A 16558-nucleotide genomic window follows, 5' to 3' on the forward strand; every position below is an offset into this window, starting at 1 on the left:
TCTTTGGCTTACAGTTTCTTACAAAGAAGCATGCTACTCCAAGTGGGTGAAATTCTATCCCCCTATGATTCTCACAAATATCCAGAGTATAGTGGTGCATTAATGAGCCATAGGTGAACTGAACTTGTGAATATCATAATCATTTACATTAAATTATACCACTGTCCTTTTCCACCCCAGTTTTACATGGATGTATGCCTTTACAACGCAGGTTTTTCAACGCAAGTCGTTACAAAGACTTGCGTTGGGGGGTGCTGGATAGTGAATAATTTAATTTACTATTCCAACTCCAGTCCCTGTGGATAGTAGGGAAGGTATTCGATAGTGAATTAAACTATTACCTATCCTACAGCGCCCCCAGCGCAATTCGTTGTAATGACTTGCGTTGAAAAACCTGCGTTGTAAAGGCACTGCGTGGGAAAAGTTCCGTCGTAAAGGATGTTTCCCGTTTTCCATCTTCTGTCAGACTTTTTACCCCGATTGCTCTCTCTTGCTGAAAACTGTGGGTTTGGCGACTTTACAAACCACTCTACCCATATGTTTAACGGTGTCTCTGGAACCAATACATCATTTTGTATCATAACAACCAAACATAACGCGTTTTGCTTGTGGCATAGTATAGTTTGCAACCTGTGTGGTAGACTTTTTAAGGCAAGTGTTCCTTCTCCTTGCTTTCAGGGGCCAGAGAGTCACCTCGAGTGTCCTGAGGCAATTTAACAAATCAGTTTGCCTTTCTAATTCTCCTTGGTTGTTGTTTTTCCTCCTTGTTCAATACAATTAAATATATTGAAGATGCCTACTCTATTGTGATATTATTTCTTGACATTGAGCAATAGTTTGATGCGCTTTTAGATGGCTGTATAATTTGATAAGTTAGAGACAAAATGTTACCAATTAATTGACTATATTTAAATTTAAACAGAGCATATGATTGAACAATTGAAAAAAAAATGTCTGTTTAACTGCGGGCAACTCAATCTATTTGTTGTCACATTTAGGAAAGGCAGCGCCTGGAGACCATCCTCAACCTCTGTTCAAATGACAGCGCCGCCCCGGCCACCAGAACTGTTGCAGATGTCCAAACAATTAACAAAGAGCTTGAAAGACTCCAAATGTCAGTCGAAGACTCCGTGTTTGAAGAGTCACATTCCAGCCAGAAAAAAGCTGATAAGAACCATATGTTCGGGAGTAGCGCCTCCTTCTCCGATCTTGGCAGCTTCAATGAAAGCCGTTCTGCCTTCGCTGTTTCTAAAGGAATTAGAAGTAATGAATACTCCAGTGACGCAACAAGGCCGCAACTACATTCTTCCGCTTCACCAAGAGTTTCTTGCGGCGACTCTCTGTATTCCGGCGGCCCCAAGGTAAATACATTCTGTAGTTCTTAATACTAAATGAAATTTCTCATGTTAACTGAAATGAAAATGTACTTTTCACTTGAGGACTCATTGTTCTTTTTGAAAAATGTAATACGCAGTACAACAAAAAATATCCGCAAATACTGGAAATACTGTGAGGAGCTGGTTCATAACTGCCAAGCAACAATTCCTGGAATGTTTGACAGTGTTTATAATATGCCTTGAAAGCACCCCCTTGTGATATGATTCATCGACAGAAAACTGCTCGTTTTTTTTGGTTTGGTGTTCATCCCAAAGGAACTTATGTTGATGTCATCAACTAATATAATAATATGGCTTACGCGCACCACAAGGTTACAACACTTGTCTGAGCAACCGCAGTAAGGGCTGACAGACAATTACTAGTAAACATACTTGAATGTGCCCAGAAACTTCGGGGGGTGGGGGGCACACCGCATGACGTGATGTCTACGGAACAATCGTATTCGGTATTGTGTGGCATGCATTGGAAATGCGTTTTCTCTTATTATTGTGCTTTGGTTACTACTAGAATTTCTGTTGTTATTGCCAATAGCCATTATGGTGTTTTTTTTGTTTGCCAAAAATCTTTTCTCATGGAATTGTTTTTGCTGACAGGCAGGGCGTGGGAAATCGTTGGCTTATTCCCCAAAATATGGTTCTCGAGAGCAGAGTACCACAGAATAAAACAAGCACTGTTAAAGCCAATAGGTCTAGAATTGGAAACCAGCCTTTTGGCTTTTTCTTGTGGTTATTTTGTCTGTGAATGGTTTTCGAATGAAGACATGTAATTAACCCACTTGCAGTGTGTCACAGGAACTGTTAATCCCTGATCTAAGTGAAACAACTACAGTCTCGAAGACAAAGCATTTCTTGTTTTGAATGTTAAACCACACATTGCACTCAGAGGCCTTTTAAAAAAAAATATTTTCAGATCCCGCTGGACTCTCACAGGAGCCAGCACATCCCCTGAGCTTCCGTATTAAAATAATTAGATTGGGGCGGGAAAGGTGATCCCCTGGGACCCCTCACAATGTCCAAGTGCTCAGGGTGCCCATACCTTGCCCCGTTATACCTTATTTTTTATTAATTCCAGGAGGACCGTAGGCAGGGGTAGTGGCAGCACAATAGACCACACAGGACAGGTGTGAGGGCAGTGGCAGCTCAAGGGTAGGAGGGAGAGGGAAGGAGCACACACGCAGATAACAGACACTGGCGTAATGAAACTTGAGGGGGCCTCCCTGCAAGGCACGTGGAGGGGCCCCCTCCGGGCTAAATCAGGAGCTCTGCAGCCAGAGTGCTGTGCTCAGGGGACCCCATGGAGCTTGGGAGCCCCCCGCACCGCGGGGTCCGCGGGGGCCGGTGTTACACCCCTGATAACAGAGGGCTAGGGGAGGAGGCAGGGGCAGTAGGTAGACCAAGCAGGGAGGGCAGCAGGTTGACCAAGCAGAGAAGGCAGGAGGAGCAGTGGCAGCACACAAACAATGGAGGGCGGGAGGGAGCGGGGGCCTGCACATGGATATCGGGGCAGGGCAGGAGCAGCAAGCTGACTGTGCAAGGTAGGCAGAAGGGGCAGTGAAAGCATAACACAGTGAAGGGCAGCAGGGTGGGAACAAGGTCACACAGAGAAAATGGATTGGAAGGGTTCAGGTGCAGGGGCAGAAAACTGACAAAACAGAGCCGGTGAGAGGGGCAGTAGCAGCATAACAGGCTACACAACAGGCAGGAGTGTTAGTGGCAGCACAACAGACCAAGGAAGGGCAAGAGGGAGGTGACGGGCATGCATAAAGGACCATGGAGTGCATAACAGAGGCGGTTAGTGTCTGGGCTCAGACAGCAGAGGGCGAGCAGGAGGAGCAATGGCAGCACAAAGGACCATGGAGGGCAGGAGGGAGTGGATAAGGACATTACTTTGGACAAATGGAAGGCAGGTTGGAGGGGGCATGGGCAGTGGCAACAAGCTGACCATGCTGGGCAGGCAGGAGGAACAGTGCAATGGACCAAACAGCACAGGCAGGATGGGCAGTAGCATCGCAATGGAACATGGAGGGCAAGAGAGAGGGGGCAGGGGCACACACACGGTCAACAGCGGGCAAAGGGCATCAGGGTGGGGGCAGCAAGCTAAGTTCGTAATCAAGCGGAAGGGCAGTGGCAGGGTCATAGACTCCTGCAACAGTGGAGAGGGAAGAAACAGAAACAGCAAGCCATCATGGAGGGTACGCGGGAATGTAGAGGTAGCACATCGGAGCATGCAGGACAGGGAGGGGGTTGGGGCACTGACACAGACAACAGAGTTCAGGTAGAGGGGGCAGGGATTGCAACCACAATCTAACCACACAGGTCAAGCAGGAGTGGCCATTGCTGCACAAACGACCACACAGTGGGGAGGGTTGCAGGAGCAGCAGACTGACCACAGAGGGTAACCGAGAGGCACCCGGGGCACGCAAACGGAGAATAGAGGGCAGGCATTTTGAGGGTAGAGGCAGCAAGCTGACAATGGAGGGCAGGAGGTGGAGGAAGAGCAAGCAGATGGAGAACGGAGGATAAATAGGAGGAAAGCATGAGAAGGGGCAGCAAGATGACCACAGAAGCCAGGCTGCCTGTGCCAACCATCTGCTTCAAATGGCTGAAATCTCTGTGTAGTGGAGTTCTTGGCTGAATAATTGAAAAAGAATTCCACAACTTCACTGAAAAAACAAAGGTTAAATAGACGTTATGATCTACCCTGACATAAAAAAACCTGAAATTCACTGAATAAAACCAAAGGTTAAAGTGATATTATTTTTAGATGTGCTAATACGATATTAGGTATGTTAAAAAAAGGAATTCATTGCATAAACCAAATGTTAAAAGAAACGTAATAGTTCGATGTTGAAATGAGTAATCAAACTAACGCTAAAAAAAACACCCCATTATTCGACAGCTAAAGTTCAGTGAGCTAATTCTAACTTGCATCCCTGCTAGGAACTGCTTGCGACCTCACACATTACATCACTCATGACATGTTAAAGGATATCATTGATGGCATCTCTGATGACATTTCAAATGACATTATTGATGACATCACTGATGATATCATCCAAGCTACTTATCCTCAAATTACTCTATAAACCACTAAATCCTTTGTGAAAATAAAGTAAGTATTAAATGGCCTACAAAAATATACATTGTATGTATGTACATGTGTGGATCTCTGAAATACAAATAATGTTGTCCTGAAGACAACTCTGATAAAGCCGCTGAATTTAATTCCATGTCAGATTAGGTTTTTATTATGTGCATCTCATTAAGGTAAATAATGACCAAACACACTTTTGAATGTTATTTCAAGTTTAATAAATTGATGATTGCCTTAATGTCTACAAGACATTAAGTTTCATATGCACCTGAAAACCAATAACAAACTAGCATAATCTCTACTAAATGTGAGTGATTCAACAGATAGGCTTTATATCCTGCATGTTGCAAAAGGTTATGCTAGGAGTCTGGGTGTAGCTCCTTAATATCTTCCAGTATAAAAAGCAAATAGTACACTGTTGCATTCATTGGATGATGTCATAAATGATGTAATTTGAGATATCAGTGATATCATCAATGATGTGATTTAACATGTCGTTACTGAACTAATATTTGGGTCAGAAGCAGTGCTTGGAGGGGGTTACAATTAGCTCGCGAGCTATATCTAGCGAATTTCTGTCGGTTTTGGTTGTTAAGCATTAGTTTTTTACTCATTTCAACACCTAACTATAATGATACTTTAACCTTTGTTTTTTTCAGTAAATACATATATGCAATGGATAAGAAGAAAAGGTTTCCCTGTCCAATCAATTTTAGTTTTTAAATGTGGATCTATCAACTGTCCTCAAACCAAGATTTGAAGACAGTTTGCAAACTAATGATCCAGATATCAAATTTCAGGATGGGGGAATCGTTTTCCGCATCCTGTAATGGGGGATGTAAGAGAAAATGATCTCTTGCACCCATCCAATCAGAGCCTTCTGGGCCATGAACCTGGCTCAGGGTTTGTGAGGCTGAAATGAATAATAGGAAAAAATTTCCCTAGAATGTAATTTTTTTTTTAATTTGGGTCTGCAAACTGCCCTCAAATCCAGGTTCAAGGGCAGTTCACAGACTAACTGTGCAGATATGCATAACTTTTTAATCCTTTCAAGCCCACCCAATACTTTTTTGCAATTACATTTTCTCTAAAAGTACTAAACAGATTTACACCAAACCAATCAAAAGCACATTCTTCCGTAAAGTTCTAGGTTCATGCCAAGTTTGGTCCAACTGTCTTTTCTGCATCAGTGAGCAAAGATTCCTATGAGTTAATATGGGAAAACTCACTTATTTGCCCTCCCCACTTGCCACTTAACCAATCTGCAAGAATATTGCCATATTGAACACAATTGAGATTAACTTTTTTTGGTGACAATGTTTCATAGATTCCTTGAACCTTGCCAGCATTTGTAAGATAACAAAAAATGGCGTTTGAAGCTAAGTTCTGCCATGACAATTACGTTCAGTTCTGTAAGGGAAAAAAACAATTAAAAGTGGTGGTTAAAAAAAATTGCTTTTCCATTTTAGCAGCGATAGGACATTTTCATCATACATACTGGAACAACTTCTGAACAGATTTGCATCAAATATGGAAGTGGAACTTTGCTCCTAAAGCTTGCTTTCCCTGATTTGGTGCAAATCCATTCAGTAGTTTCTGAAATGTTTAAATTTAAAATAGGTGTGATGTGGCTTAAAAGGCTCAACACATGAATATATTGGCTGTTTTTGAAGAATATGAACTTAAAAGTCGTGATCTTGGTCAAAATCATGAATTTGGTGCATTGAAAAAAATTCACAATGAAGGGGAGGCAATGAGGAGGCACTATGAGAGGCATACGACCACAGTAAAATGCTGGTGGCACTCAGAGGCATCGAAAATGAGGGTAAAATCCTTGACTGGCTGCCATACGAAGCTAGAATACACCTGAAAATCGCGAGCATGACGCATAAGGACATACATCACAACTCGCCTAGTTACCTCGCTCAGAAACTGACAATATCCGGTGGCTCTAGAGCCACAAGAAGTGCGGAAAATCTCTTATTGAAACCACAAAGATTCCACAAGAAAAAAACATATAAACTCTCCTTCTCAAGGATGGCGCCCAGGATCTGGAATGCTCTCCCTCCAGAAACCAGACTTATCCCATCCACAGCATCCTTCAAAAAAGAAGTAAAATCGATCCTCTTGGCTAAATTCACATGAATATATGGAAATCTCGAGACTCACTATCTTTCCTTTTATGACAATGACCATCCAGACCACCTATGCACCTTTGTTGCCTTGCCTTCAATCTATGTGTAATAATTTGCTCATCTTTGCAGAAAATGCTTTGTTAACGATCCTTATGTCTTTGTGTCTCATATGTGTGTAAAGCGCTCTGATATCCGTGAGGATCTTGTTCGCGCTCTATAAAACTTTCTAAATAAATAAATAAATTTTGCAAAGACCCAGAGTGCGGCTCTGTATGGGGCAGAATTCTGGGGATTTGAGGGGAAAAAACAGGTGACCACCAAAGAAAACCTGTTTCACAGATCTCTGTTCAACTTACAGCAGAGTACCCCTATTATTCCTCAAGTTCTTGAAACTGGTCTCAAGTGGATTAGTCAAATGGCAGTCCTACAACCTTTGCTTTTTTGGATGCGCCTGTGGCGTACTCCAGAGTTGTAACCATATTGTAATTAATTACCTGAGGTCATGAGAATTTCTAATTCCCAATCTATCAAATGGCTATCTCATTTAAAGAAGACCTTTCTAGTGCTAGGCATGAGCCTACTTTGGACTGCTCTGCCTGTCAGTACCACCAATGCAAAATCAACTGTTAAAGCAGCATATTGGTCATATGTAAGGGAACAGTACCATTGTGATGGCAGATTGGGATCGCTGATGCCAGCTTTTCTCCAGCTGAAACCTAACCCAGCATTTGCGCCTTACCTTGAAGAAATAAGACCAGGTCATGCTATGACCGTATTCATTAAATTTAGGTTGGGTATCCTCCAGATTGGGCGTTATACCAAAAGCTGGAACAACCATCTGGCAGATCTCTCCTCTTGCGGCAGGTGCGGAGCACCTCACGAAGACGTTGAAGATCTATTGTTTGTCTGCCCCCAGTACAAACACCCTCCTAGGAAATGGCTTTGGCACTTTTGTAACAACCTAGGGCTCACAAGCTATCTAACAGCCTCGAGGATATTAAGAACAAATATAGATGGGCATATTGTATTTGCCGTGAGTAGGTATCTCTATGCAGTCTGGCTAATAAAAAAAACGATCTGGCAGGCCATTATAACCACTTACTACCATGTAATGTCTTGGTAAATCTGTCTATTGCAGAGGTCTTCAAACTTTTTGATGCCGAGACCCCCTTGTAAAACCTTTTTAGGGGTAAGGACCCCCTTCTGATAAAAGTTTCTAGAAACTGGTACTCCTCATCATCATCTTTTGACAACCATAAATGCGCCTGTTAGACCTCATCACATCCATCCATCCATCATTCATCCACCCACACTTTCACACATCCATCCATCCTTTCATCCTTCCATCCATCCATCCTTCATCCATCCACCCTTTCATCTTTTCATCCATACATCCATCCTTTACCCATCCACCCTTCCATCCATCCACCCATCATTCATCCACCCACCTTTTCACACATCCATCCATCATTCACCCATGCAACCTTTTATCCATCCATACATCCATCCACCCTTTCATCCTCCCATCCATACATGCATCCTTAATTCATCCACCCTTTCATCCATACATCCATCCACCCACCCTTTCATCCATCCACCCACCCATCATTCATCCTCCCACCTTTTCACACATCCATCCATGCATCATTCAACCATGCAACCTTTTATCCATCCATACATCCATCCACCCTTTCATCCTCCCATTCATACATCTATCCATCATCCATCCACCCTTTCATCCATCCACCCACCCTTTCATCCATCCATCCACCCATCATTTATCCCCCACCTTTTCACACATCCATCCATGTATCATTCATCCATGCAATCTTTTATCCATCCATACATCAATTCTTCATCCACCCACCCTTTCATCCATCCATCGACCCATCAGTCATCCCCCCCACCTTTTCACACATCCATCCATGCATCATTCATCCATGCAACCATTTATCCATCCATACATCCATCCTTCCTTCATCCGTCCACCCTTTCATCCTTCCTTCCATCCATCCACCCTTTCGTCCATCCACCCATCCTTCATCCGTCCACCCTTTCATCCTTACATCCATACATTTATCCTTCATCCATCTATTCTTCACCCATCCAACCTTTCATCCTTACATCCATACATCCATCCTTCATCCATCCACCCTTTCATCCTTCCATCCATACATCCATCCTTTACCCATCCACCCTTCCATCCATCCACCCATCATTCATCCACCCACCTTTTCATACATCCATCCATCATTCATCCATGCAACCTTTTATCCATACATACATCCATCCACCCATTCATCCTCCCATCCATACATCGATCCATCATCCATCCATCCTTTCATCTATCCACCCACCCACCCTTTCATCCATCCACCCATCATTCATCCCCCCACCTTTTCACACATCCATCCATGCATCATTCATCCATGCAATCTTTTATCCATCCATACATCCATCGTTCATCCATCCACCCTTTCATCCATCCATTCACCCATCATTCATCCACCCGTCTTTTCACACATCCATCCATCATTCATCCATGCATACATCCTTCATCCAGCTACCCTTTCATGCTTCCTTCCATCCACCCTTTCATCCATCCATCCTTTCATCCATCCACCCTTTCATCCATCCACCCTTTCATCCACCCATTCATCCTTCATCCACCCACCTTTTCACACATCCATCCTTCCTTCATCCTTACATCCATCCATCCACCCATCATTCATTCACCCACCTTTTCTGTGCCTTTCTCATGGGGGGGGGGGGGGGGTGATCAGTATCTCTCTGCGTGTTTTTCCTTCTTTCCCGATCATGGGAGGGCATCTCTGTGCCTCCCTGCTGGGGGCGGGGGATGTGTCACGGGGCCCACAGCTCCAGGTGCGCAATATCCATTGACCTCAAAGGGCAGGCTACACTACAGCCTGCTCCCCCAGCCCCCCTCCCCACTTCCCCCAGCTCGAAACAGCTTCAGGGACACACACAGCCACACCCGAGTACTTGACAAGTCTTTTACTTGTTAATGAGGCTTCGATGTTTTTCACACCTCGGTGTGAATTAGGCTTCGCCGTGAGCACCCTCATCAGCCCAAGTCAGGGACAGAATCTGCGACCCCCTTCAAAGGACTCCACGACCCCCCTGGGGGTCGCGCCCCACAGATTGAAGACCTCTGGTCTATTGTAAGAATTTATGACCGCAGGGAGTGTGACACTTGGTCATTTATAATTGCCACTCAATTTTAGCAGCTATCACATCCTAGCCATTGATCTTCTCTGTTTTATACATTTGGATCTTTAGAAAATCGCGACTGCTCTGAACAGATCAATGCGTTGATGATACTGCCTTTGCACTTGCACTTTATGTAATTAGATCAATATACTATGGCAGCTTTGTTTTCTATAATCGTACTTGTTTAATGTTTTAACTTGTATGCTCATAATGTGTTATGTATGTTGTTGTTAATGGCTATGCATGTTTTATGGGTTGATTGAAACCCGAAATAAGCTAATTGAATTGAATTGACTGCATTGTGTAAATGCATGGTCAGTATGATATTCAAAGGGCACACAGGAAACCAGTCACATAGGTCATGAGACTAGGCACTGACAACCCACTGGCCAGCAGTGTTAGAGCAGTCCAGGAAATAAAAAGATTCAACATGAGGGAGTTGTATCAAAAAAAGATGTGTTATCTCTCTTTAAAAACTATGAAAAAAAGAGTAGCCTGATTATCAGTTTGGACAGCAGATTTTCCATTTACCATGTTGGCGAATTTAAAAACGCCTCCTGGAAGGTAGTTGAAAATCCTCCATGTATAGGGTTATCTGTCAGTGCACTAGATGTTATCTACCAAAAGTGTTCTGCCCCACATGATGGAGTATTGTTTGACAAAAAAATCACCATTGTCTGTTATTCCCCAGTGTTGGTTGATGATTGCTTAAATTCCACCACCAATTGTGGCCATTGCCAGTGTCCTCCAAAGCTTTAGAGACTAACAGCCATATTCATCAATCTCCCGTTTTGCGAGGCCCTAATAGCGAATTATAGCGATTCGCTATTAAGGACTCGCAAAACGGGATTCATGTAGGATTAAATTATTGCGATTCCTACTGATTCCTTATTTGCGATTAGCAAATTGCTAATTGCAAATAAGGAAAAACTCCCCATTCATTCCTATGGGCTAAAAGGCCCATAGGAATGAATGGGGAGTATTCCTTATTTGCGATTAGCAATTTGCTAATCGCAAATAAGATTGCGATTTGAAGGGTGCCAGGGGTGTCCAAAGGACACCCTGTAGCACCCCTCAAATGCACATTTGAACAGGTGTTGCGCACACACATGTCCAGAGGACATGTGTGTGTGTAACATGCAAAAGTAAAAAATGCACAAAAGTGCTTTTTACTCGTTTTTCGCAATTTACCACGAAGTCAGATTTCGTGGTAAATTGCGATCAAATATTGCGAATTCGCAATTTCAATTAGGGTGATGAATTGCATTTAAGGAATCTCTATTAGAGATTCCTTAAATCCAATTCCTCGCAAATATGCGATTTCGCAAATAGCGATTTTTGCATTTGGGATGATGAATCACAAATGCAAAAATCGCACTCGCAAACGGCCAGATTCTCAGAATCTGGCCATTTGCGAGCGCAATTACGGTTGATGAATATGGCTGCAAGTACAGGGCTCATCCACATTGTTTTATCCATAACTTGCATGGAGATACATTGCAGCACGTTACACACAGTATGCATACTTTTCCTGGAGGTCTTTCATGGAATTAACGCCACCAGTCCAGCCACTCTAGACCGGGCGCTTACTACATTTCTGTGACAACAAATCTATTTTTTATTGAGCCAGACGATATTTTATACAATCTGGGTTAGGATCTCTATTCACCAGAGTTCACAATTTGGAAACATTTGTTTTACCATGAAATCTTTGAACTTGAAGGGATCAAACTCTTTTTATAAGACCGACAAAAAAAAGAAAGAGGTCACAAATGATGCAAAGAAGCATGTGTGTATCAAACAAATGAATTGACATCCCTATCTATTGTAATTCTGAGTCCAGCCTTCCCTTGCTATACAAGGATCCGTCTGCATTAGGTGTACAGTCCTGTAAATCAGGCCATGCCTGAGTCTTTCAGCATTTTCGGGAGGCCAGCACCGTGATGATGTTAGTTTATTAGTCTGAAATCCGTAAATGTGTTGCCTAATTCTGTCTAAAATCATAAACCTTCCCTAAATCGGTATAATGTTATCGCAGATTATATATATACGCTGTCCCGGAAGGGATGCCACACCACCCTGAAATCCATGAAATTACACAAGTTGTCTTTGGAATTAAAAACAGCTGTCATCACAGTTGTTATTGAAGCAAAGGCAGAAAATACACCGTAAGTGCTCATGCATGTGCTTTCCTTCCCTGACACATTCTGGGACGTTGTCCCAGACCCAGTTTCCTAAACATAGACCCCACAGCACAACAAAGCTGGAGTTCAGTTTCTGCTCTACTTTTAAATGTTGCTTTTAAAATTGTGTGCCTTTGTGCGTACATCCGGTGAGGCGGTACCATCATGACAGATTCTATTTTTAAGTGTAGATACGGCCTATTTAATGAGACAGATCTGTGCTAAGAGTAATTGTGCCCAGGCAAAGCATTACTGACTTAATTCGAAAGTCTCACTAATAAAACTGAAGCCCTTAACTCGTCCTTCTTTCAAACATCAGCAGCACAGAATCCACCCATTAGGCTCCGTGTTCCTTTAAATTGCTACCAGTCCCCTCTATAAAACTGCTCTCCGGCGTATTGTCCTAATATATTTATCCCCAGTATGTTACTTCTTTCTCTTTTTAACTGTCCCATTTTGCCAAGTTTCTTCACAAGAGACCTTCACATCCCAATGCTATGTACTAAACTTTCCCCCCACCTGTGCTGGCTCCACCATTCAGGGTCCAAGCCAACCTTCCAGTAACACATCAAAGTTCTAAGCAGTCCATCATTGAGAAATTCCTCTCCACTAGAGACATCAGTTGCCCCCTTTTTTCTGCTCTCCTTTGGCCCACTACTACTGCCTCTGCGCTGATCTCTTCCCTACATATTGTCCTCTTCTACTCTTTCTTCCTCTCTTTTCCAGTTTTCCAGTATGTTGCCTTCGTGTCTATCAAACCTTTCTTCCATTTTATCCCTCCATTATCCTTCTCACTCCAAATAACTGACTAATATCCACCACTGAAATTACTTTCATATTTCACCATACTAACTCACCACTAATCCTTTATGGGCTTCCGGAGTAGCGTGCTTCAACACCGCATCAGGGGTAACAAGCGCTATATAAATACAAACCTTTTTTCCTCCTCTATCCTTCTGCTATCATTCCAAATCCAAATAACTGGCTAACCTATACACCACTTAAAATGTACTTGCATGTTTCACTATACTAATTCAACACTAATCCTCTATGGGTCCCGGAGCAGCGTGCTACTTGCCGAAAAAGCGCTTTGACGCCTCGTCAGGGGTAGTAAGCGCTATATAAATGCAATTACAATACAATACAATACAATACAAACCAGCTTAGCTTCATTGCCATTGTTAGATAAAACACATTGTAGCAATCTTCTTTTATTTTGGTACCCCTGAACCGTTTCGCATCTTCAGGCACATCGCAGTAATAACCTCCTTTGCCTATATGCATCACTTCGTCCCTGCTAGGCCAATCAAACCAAAGAGGCTCTTGGGGTCTCAAAGGACTGTCTCAAATCCTATGATTCCATCTTCCTTCCTTTCCCTCTCCCCTTATCCCCTTTGTCTACCTTATTCTGCCCTCTTCTCTCTCTGCTTCCCTCCTAACTCTACTTCCTCTCTGCCCTTGAACACCATCACATCCCCATTGTGTTGCCTATCTTGCAACCTAGATTTACCACCTGAACCCCTTCTACATGCCCTGTCCCACTTGGCTGACCACCTGCCATACTCGAAGTAACCCCGAGAATGTGCTGTGTGTTGTAGTTCTCCTTACCCTCACTGATAGCTCTATGCTTTTCCTTTTGTATTGACAAATCTGAATATTTCCCTGCCATTGTTCCTGCAGGGCACAAATAATTTTGATTCAGCGCCTTCGGTCTGCCTAGGCATTATTTTGAATGAAATTCTATCTCTATAGTTGATCTACGTAAGCCATGTTGTCATGGGCATCATTGACCTACCTATATAATAGTAGTCAAAATATCAACCAGAGAGGTAACTTTGTAATTCCTAGAGTGAAAATTCAAGGCTTGGGTTGGATATCTTGTGGTGCAGTTATTGCCAGTTCCATTGCATATTTTGACTCATGCTTTATTACTGTGTCACAGTCTTTTGAGTTGGTACTTATCCTACTTGTCTTGCCTGAAATCAAACAATTTACTGTTTTGGAAAAATGAAAAAAGAAATGAAGTAAAAAATAAGAAAACAAAGTAGCAGAAATGAAGTCTGACAGATTGTTGACCTCTAACCTACACTTCTTTAATATTGTTTCTAATTTTAGAAGGAACAGGAACCTTTTCCCCCCCACAGGGTTGAAGCCATATCTGTGTGGTTTCTGTTGGCGTTACAGTCATCACAACTACAGCAAAAACACTGTAAAATGTTCACTATGCCAACTTGGTCTTCTCAGAAGATGTTTTTGCAGTGCCAGTACAGAGAGCTCAGCTGTCCCTCAGCGACAGCTTTGTATATAATACTCCAGAGAGCCAATCATTGCTTAAGATAGGATGGCTTTCAGTTGCCTTACTCTTGTTTGTGGCTTTATTCCCTTTCTGTAATTGACCTGCCCACAGGAGCTTTTTGTTTTTGCTGTTGGTAGATTTGTCATTTCACCCTGGTACAAGCGCAGCATTGGATCCAAGAAAACAGACCCACGTTTAAACAACACCAGTTTGCTTCATTTCAGTGCCACTCAGTAGTCACTAGAAAAACTGCAGCAGAAATATGTAAGCTACATCAGTCTTGATAGACATTAAAGACATTGAAGACTACTATAATCAAACATGGGCAATGCCAACCGGTAAAGGTAAGCAAGACTGATTGGCATTGCCAGTGCTTGTTTGACAAAATGTGGTATCTTGTTCCACAAATTGACCTCGCACACCAAATAACTGTATAATAGACACAATTTCAGTACTCAAACAGAATTCGTTTTGTATCAAGAAAAAGTTCAACTGTTCTCCCAAGAAATTGGCTCAAGTCAGTTCTCTTCGTTTTATTCTTTTCTTTATTTGTTCATACACTCGCAGATAAAAATAGCCAACGCGTTTCGTCCGAAACCGGACTTCTTCAGGGCTTCGCGCAGTGTGTTCTTATGTTGAGCGTCTCATCCGTTCTGGCTGGTGTGCACACAGAGAGTTTTATGGTAGTTAAATTGATGGATTTGGTAAATCGTCCCTTCAATTTGAGATCCAGTGAAGTTTGGAAAAGAGCAAGGTAAGTGCCTAAGATTCGGCGTGAACGTCGCGTACGTATGTGGTCGTCTGGTCTCCCGGTTCCAAGAACACACTGCGCGAAGCCCTGAAGAAGTCCGGTTTCGGACGAAACGCGTTGGCTATTTTTATCTGCGAGTGTATGAACAAATAAAGAAAAGAATAAAACGAAGAGAACTGACTTGAGCCAATTTCTTGGGAGAACAGTTGAACTTTTTCTTGATACAAAACGAATTCTGTTTGAGTACTGAAATTGTGTCTATTATACAGTTATTTGGTGTGCGAGGTCAATTTGTGGAACTAGATGTACAGAACAAATTCTTATTTGTTCTATGTTGGGATCTAGGGGGTTGTATCCCAGACAATTCGCACCCTCACTCTTACTAACATTAGGAACTTGACTCTTGCTGCGGCTCTTAAAGCCTCAATCCCCTTTCTTGTTGTGACAAAATGTGGTATCTTAACTCTTACTTTTGACCTCAGAACAGCATAAATCTCACCAATGGAACCACAATGGAGTCATTTCTATACACCATTGTTACCTTTAGGCTATTTTGTCCTCCTACATAGAAATACTTAACCCATCTGAGCTTGTATGAGAGTTGGCTATGGCCCACTCAATTGAATGAATTCTCCCCTATCCACAAATACTTCTAAAAATAATTTTCACATTTGCCTTCTTGTTTAGCTCTTGTCTATTTCACCAATGTGCGAGAAATAAAAACAGTGATAGAATAATTTAACAAAATAACTGTGTGCACTTACTTCCATTTTCAGGCCATAGAAGGCACAACTGATGATCAAAGTGGAGAAGAACTTGCTTGTGTGGAGGAAGAATTGACGCAACTGGAAGAAGAGCGCATTTTGAGAATAAATAACCTTGAGGAACTGGAACAAAAGATAAAAGATTTAAACAACCAGATGGAAGAATCTTCAAGAGAGGTACAGTACACCAAAAATAAATGTGCATTCATTTGGATTTCTATACAAAACCCTAGTTTTTCTAAGAAATAAGGATCAAGATTGTGTACTAATACATGGGGCAGTCATTTCAAAATCTAATTTATGTGTCCATGGAGCAGGAACTCAAGTACATCTTGAATTGGAGTTTCAAAGCTTTCCATTGGAAACAAGCAACAATACATTGCATCCTAATGGACTTGTAATACGGTGGGTGTAATAGCCGTCATGTTTATGGCAGAGTAGCCATCTGTCAAACTCTAAATCAAGCACTAAATGTGCTTTAAGCCATTGTGGATATTGATACTGTTCCTTATATTGCTGCAGTGTTCATGTTTCTTCACCCCACAGCCTTGCATGTTGAATGGTTGTCCACGAGGCAAGCTTATTGTTTTTTGTGGGAGCATGGTCAAGTGAAAGGCCAATGAGAGACCCCTTTTTTATTGGATGTGCATCTGATCTCAAAAAGTGCTGAGAGTGAAAAAATAATAGGTCAAATAAATATCTTCAGT

General features: G+C 42.4%; 1 protein-coding gene across 2 annotated transcripts in view; it reads left to right on the top strand.

The window, feature by feature from the left end:
• Nucleotides 1-16558, top strand: part of PHLDB2 (pleckstrin homology like domain family B member 2) — a 491624-nt gene that overhangs the window by 158003 nt on the left and 317063 nt on the right. For both annotated transcript variants that reach the window (XM_086934418.1, XM_086934419.1), the window contains exons 3-4: nt 999-1361; nt 15864-16028. In XM_086934418.1, the coding sequence (XP_086790544.1) occupies nt 999-1361; nt 15864-16028 (528 nt within the window). The remainder of the gene's footprint in view (nt 1-998; nt 1362-15863; nt 16029-16558) is intronic.

This window comes from Lissotriton vulgaris, chromosome 8 (genome assembly GCF_964263255.1).
Source record: "Lissotriton vulgaris chromosome 8, aLisVul1.2, whole genome shotgun sequence".
Lineage (NCBI taxonomy): Eukaryota > Metazoa > Chordata > Amphibia > Caudata > Salamandridae > Lissotriton > Lissotriton vulgaris.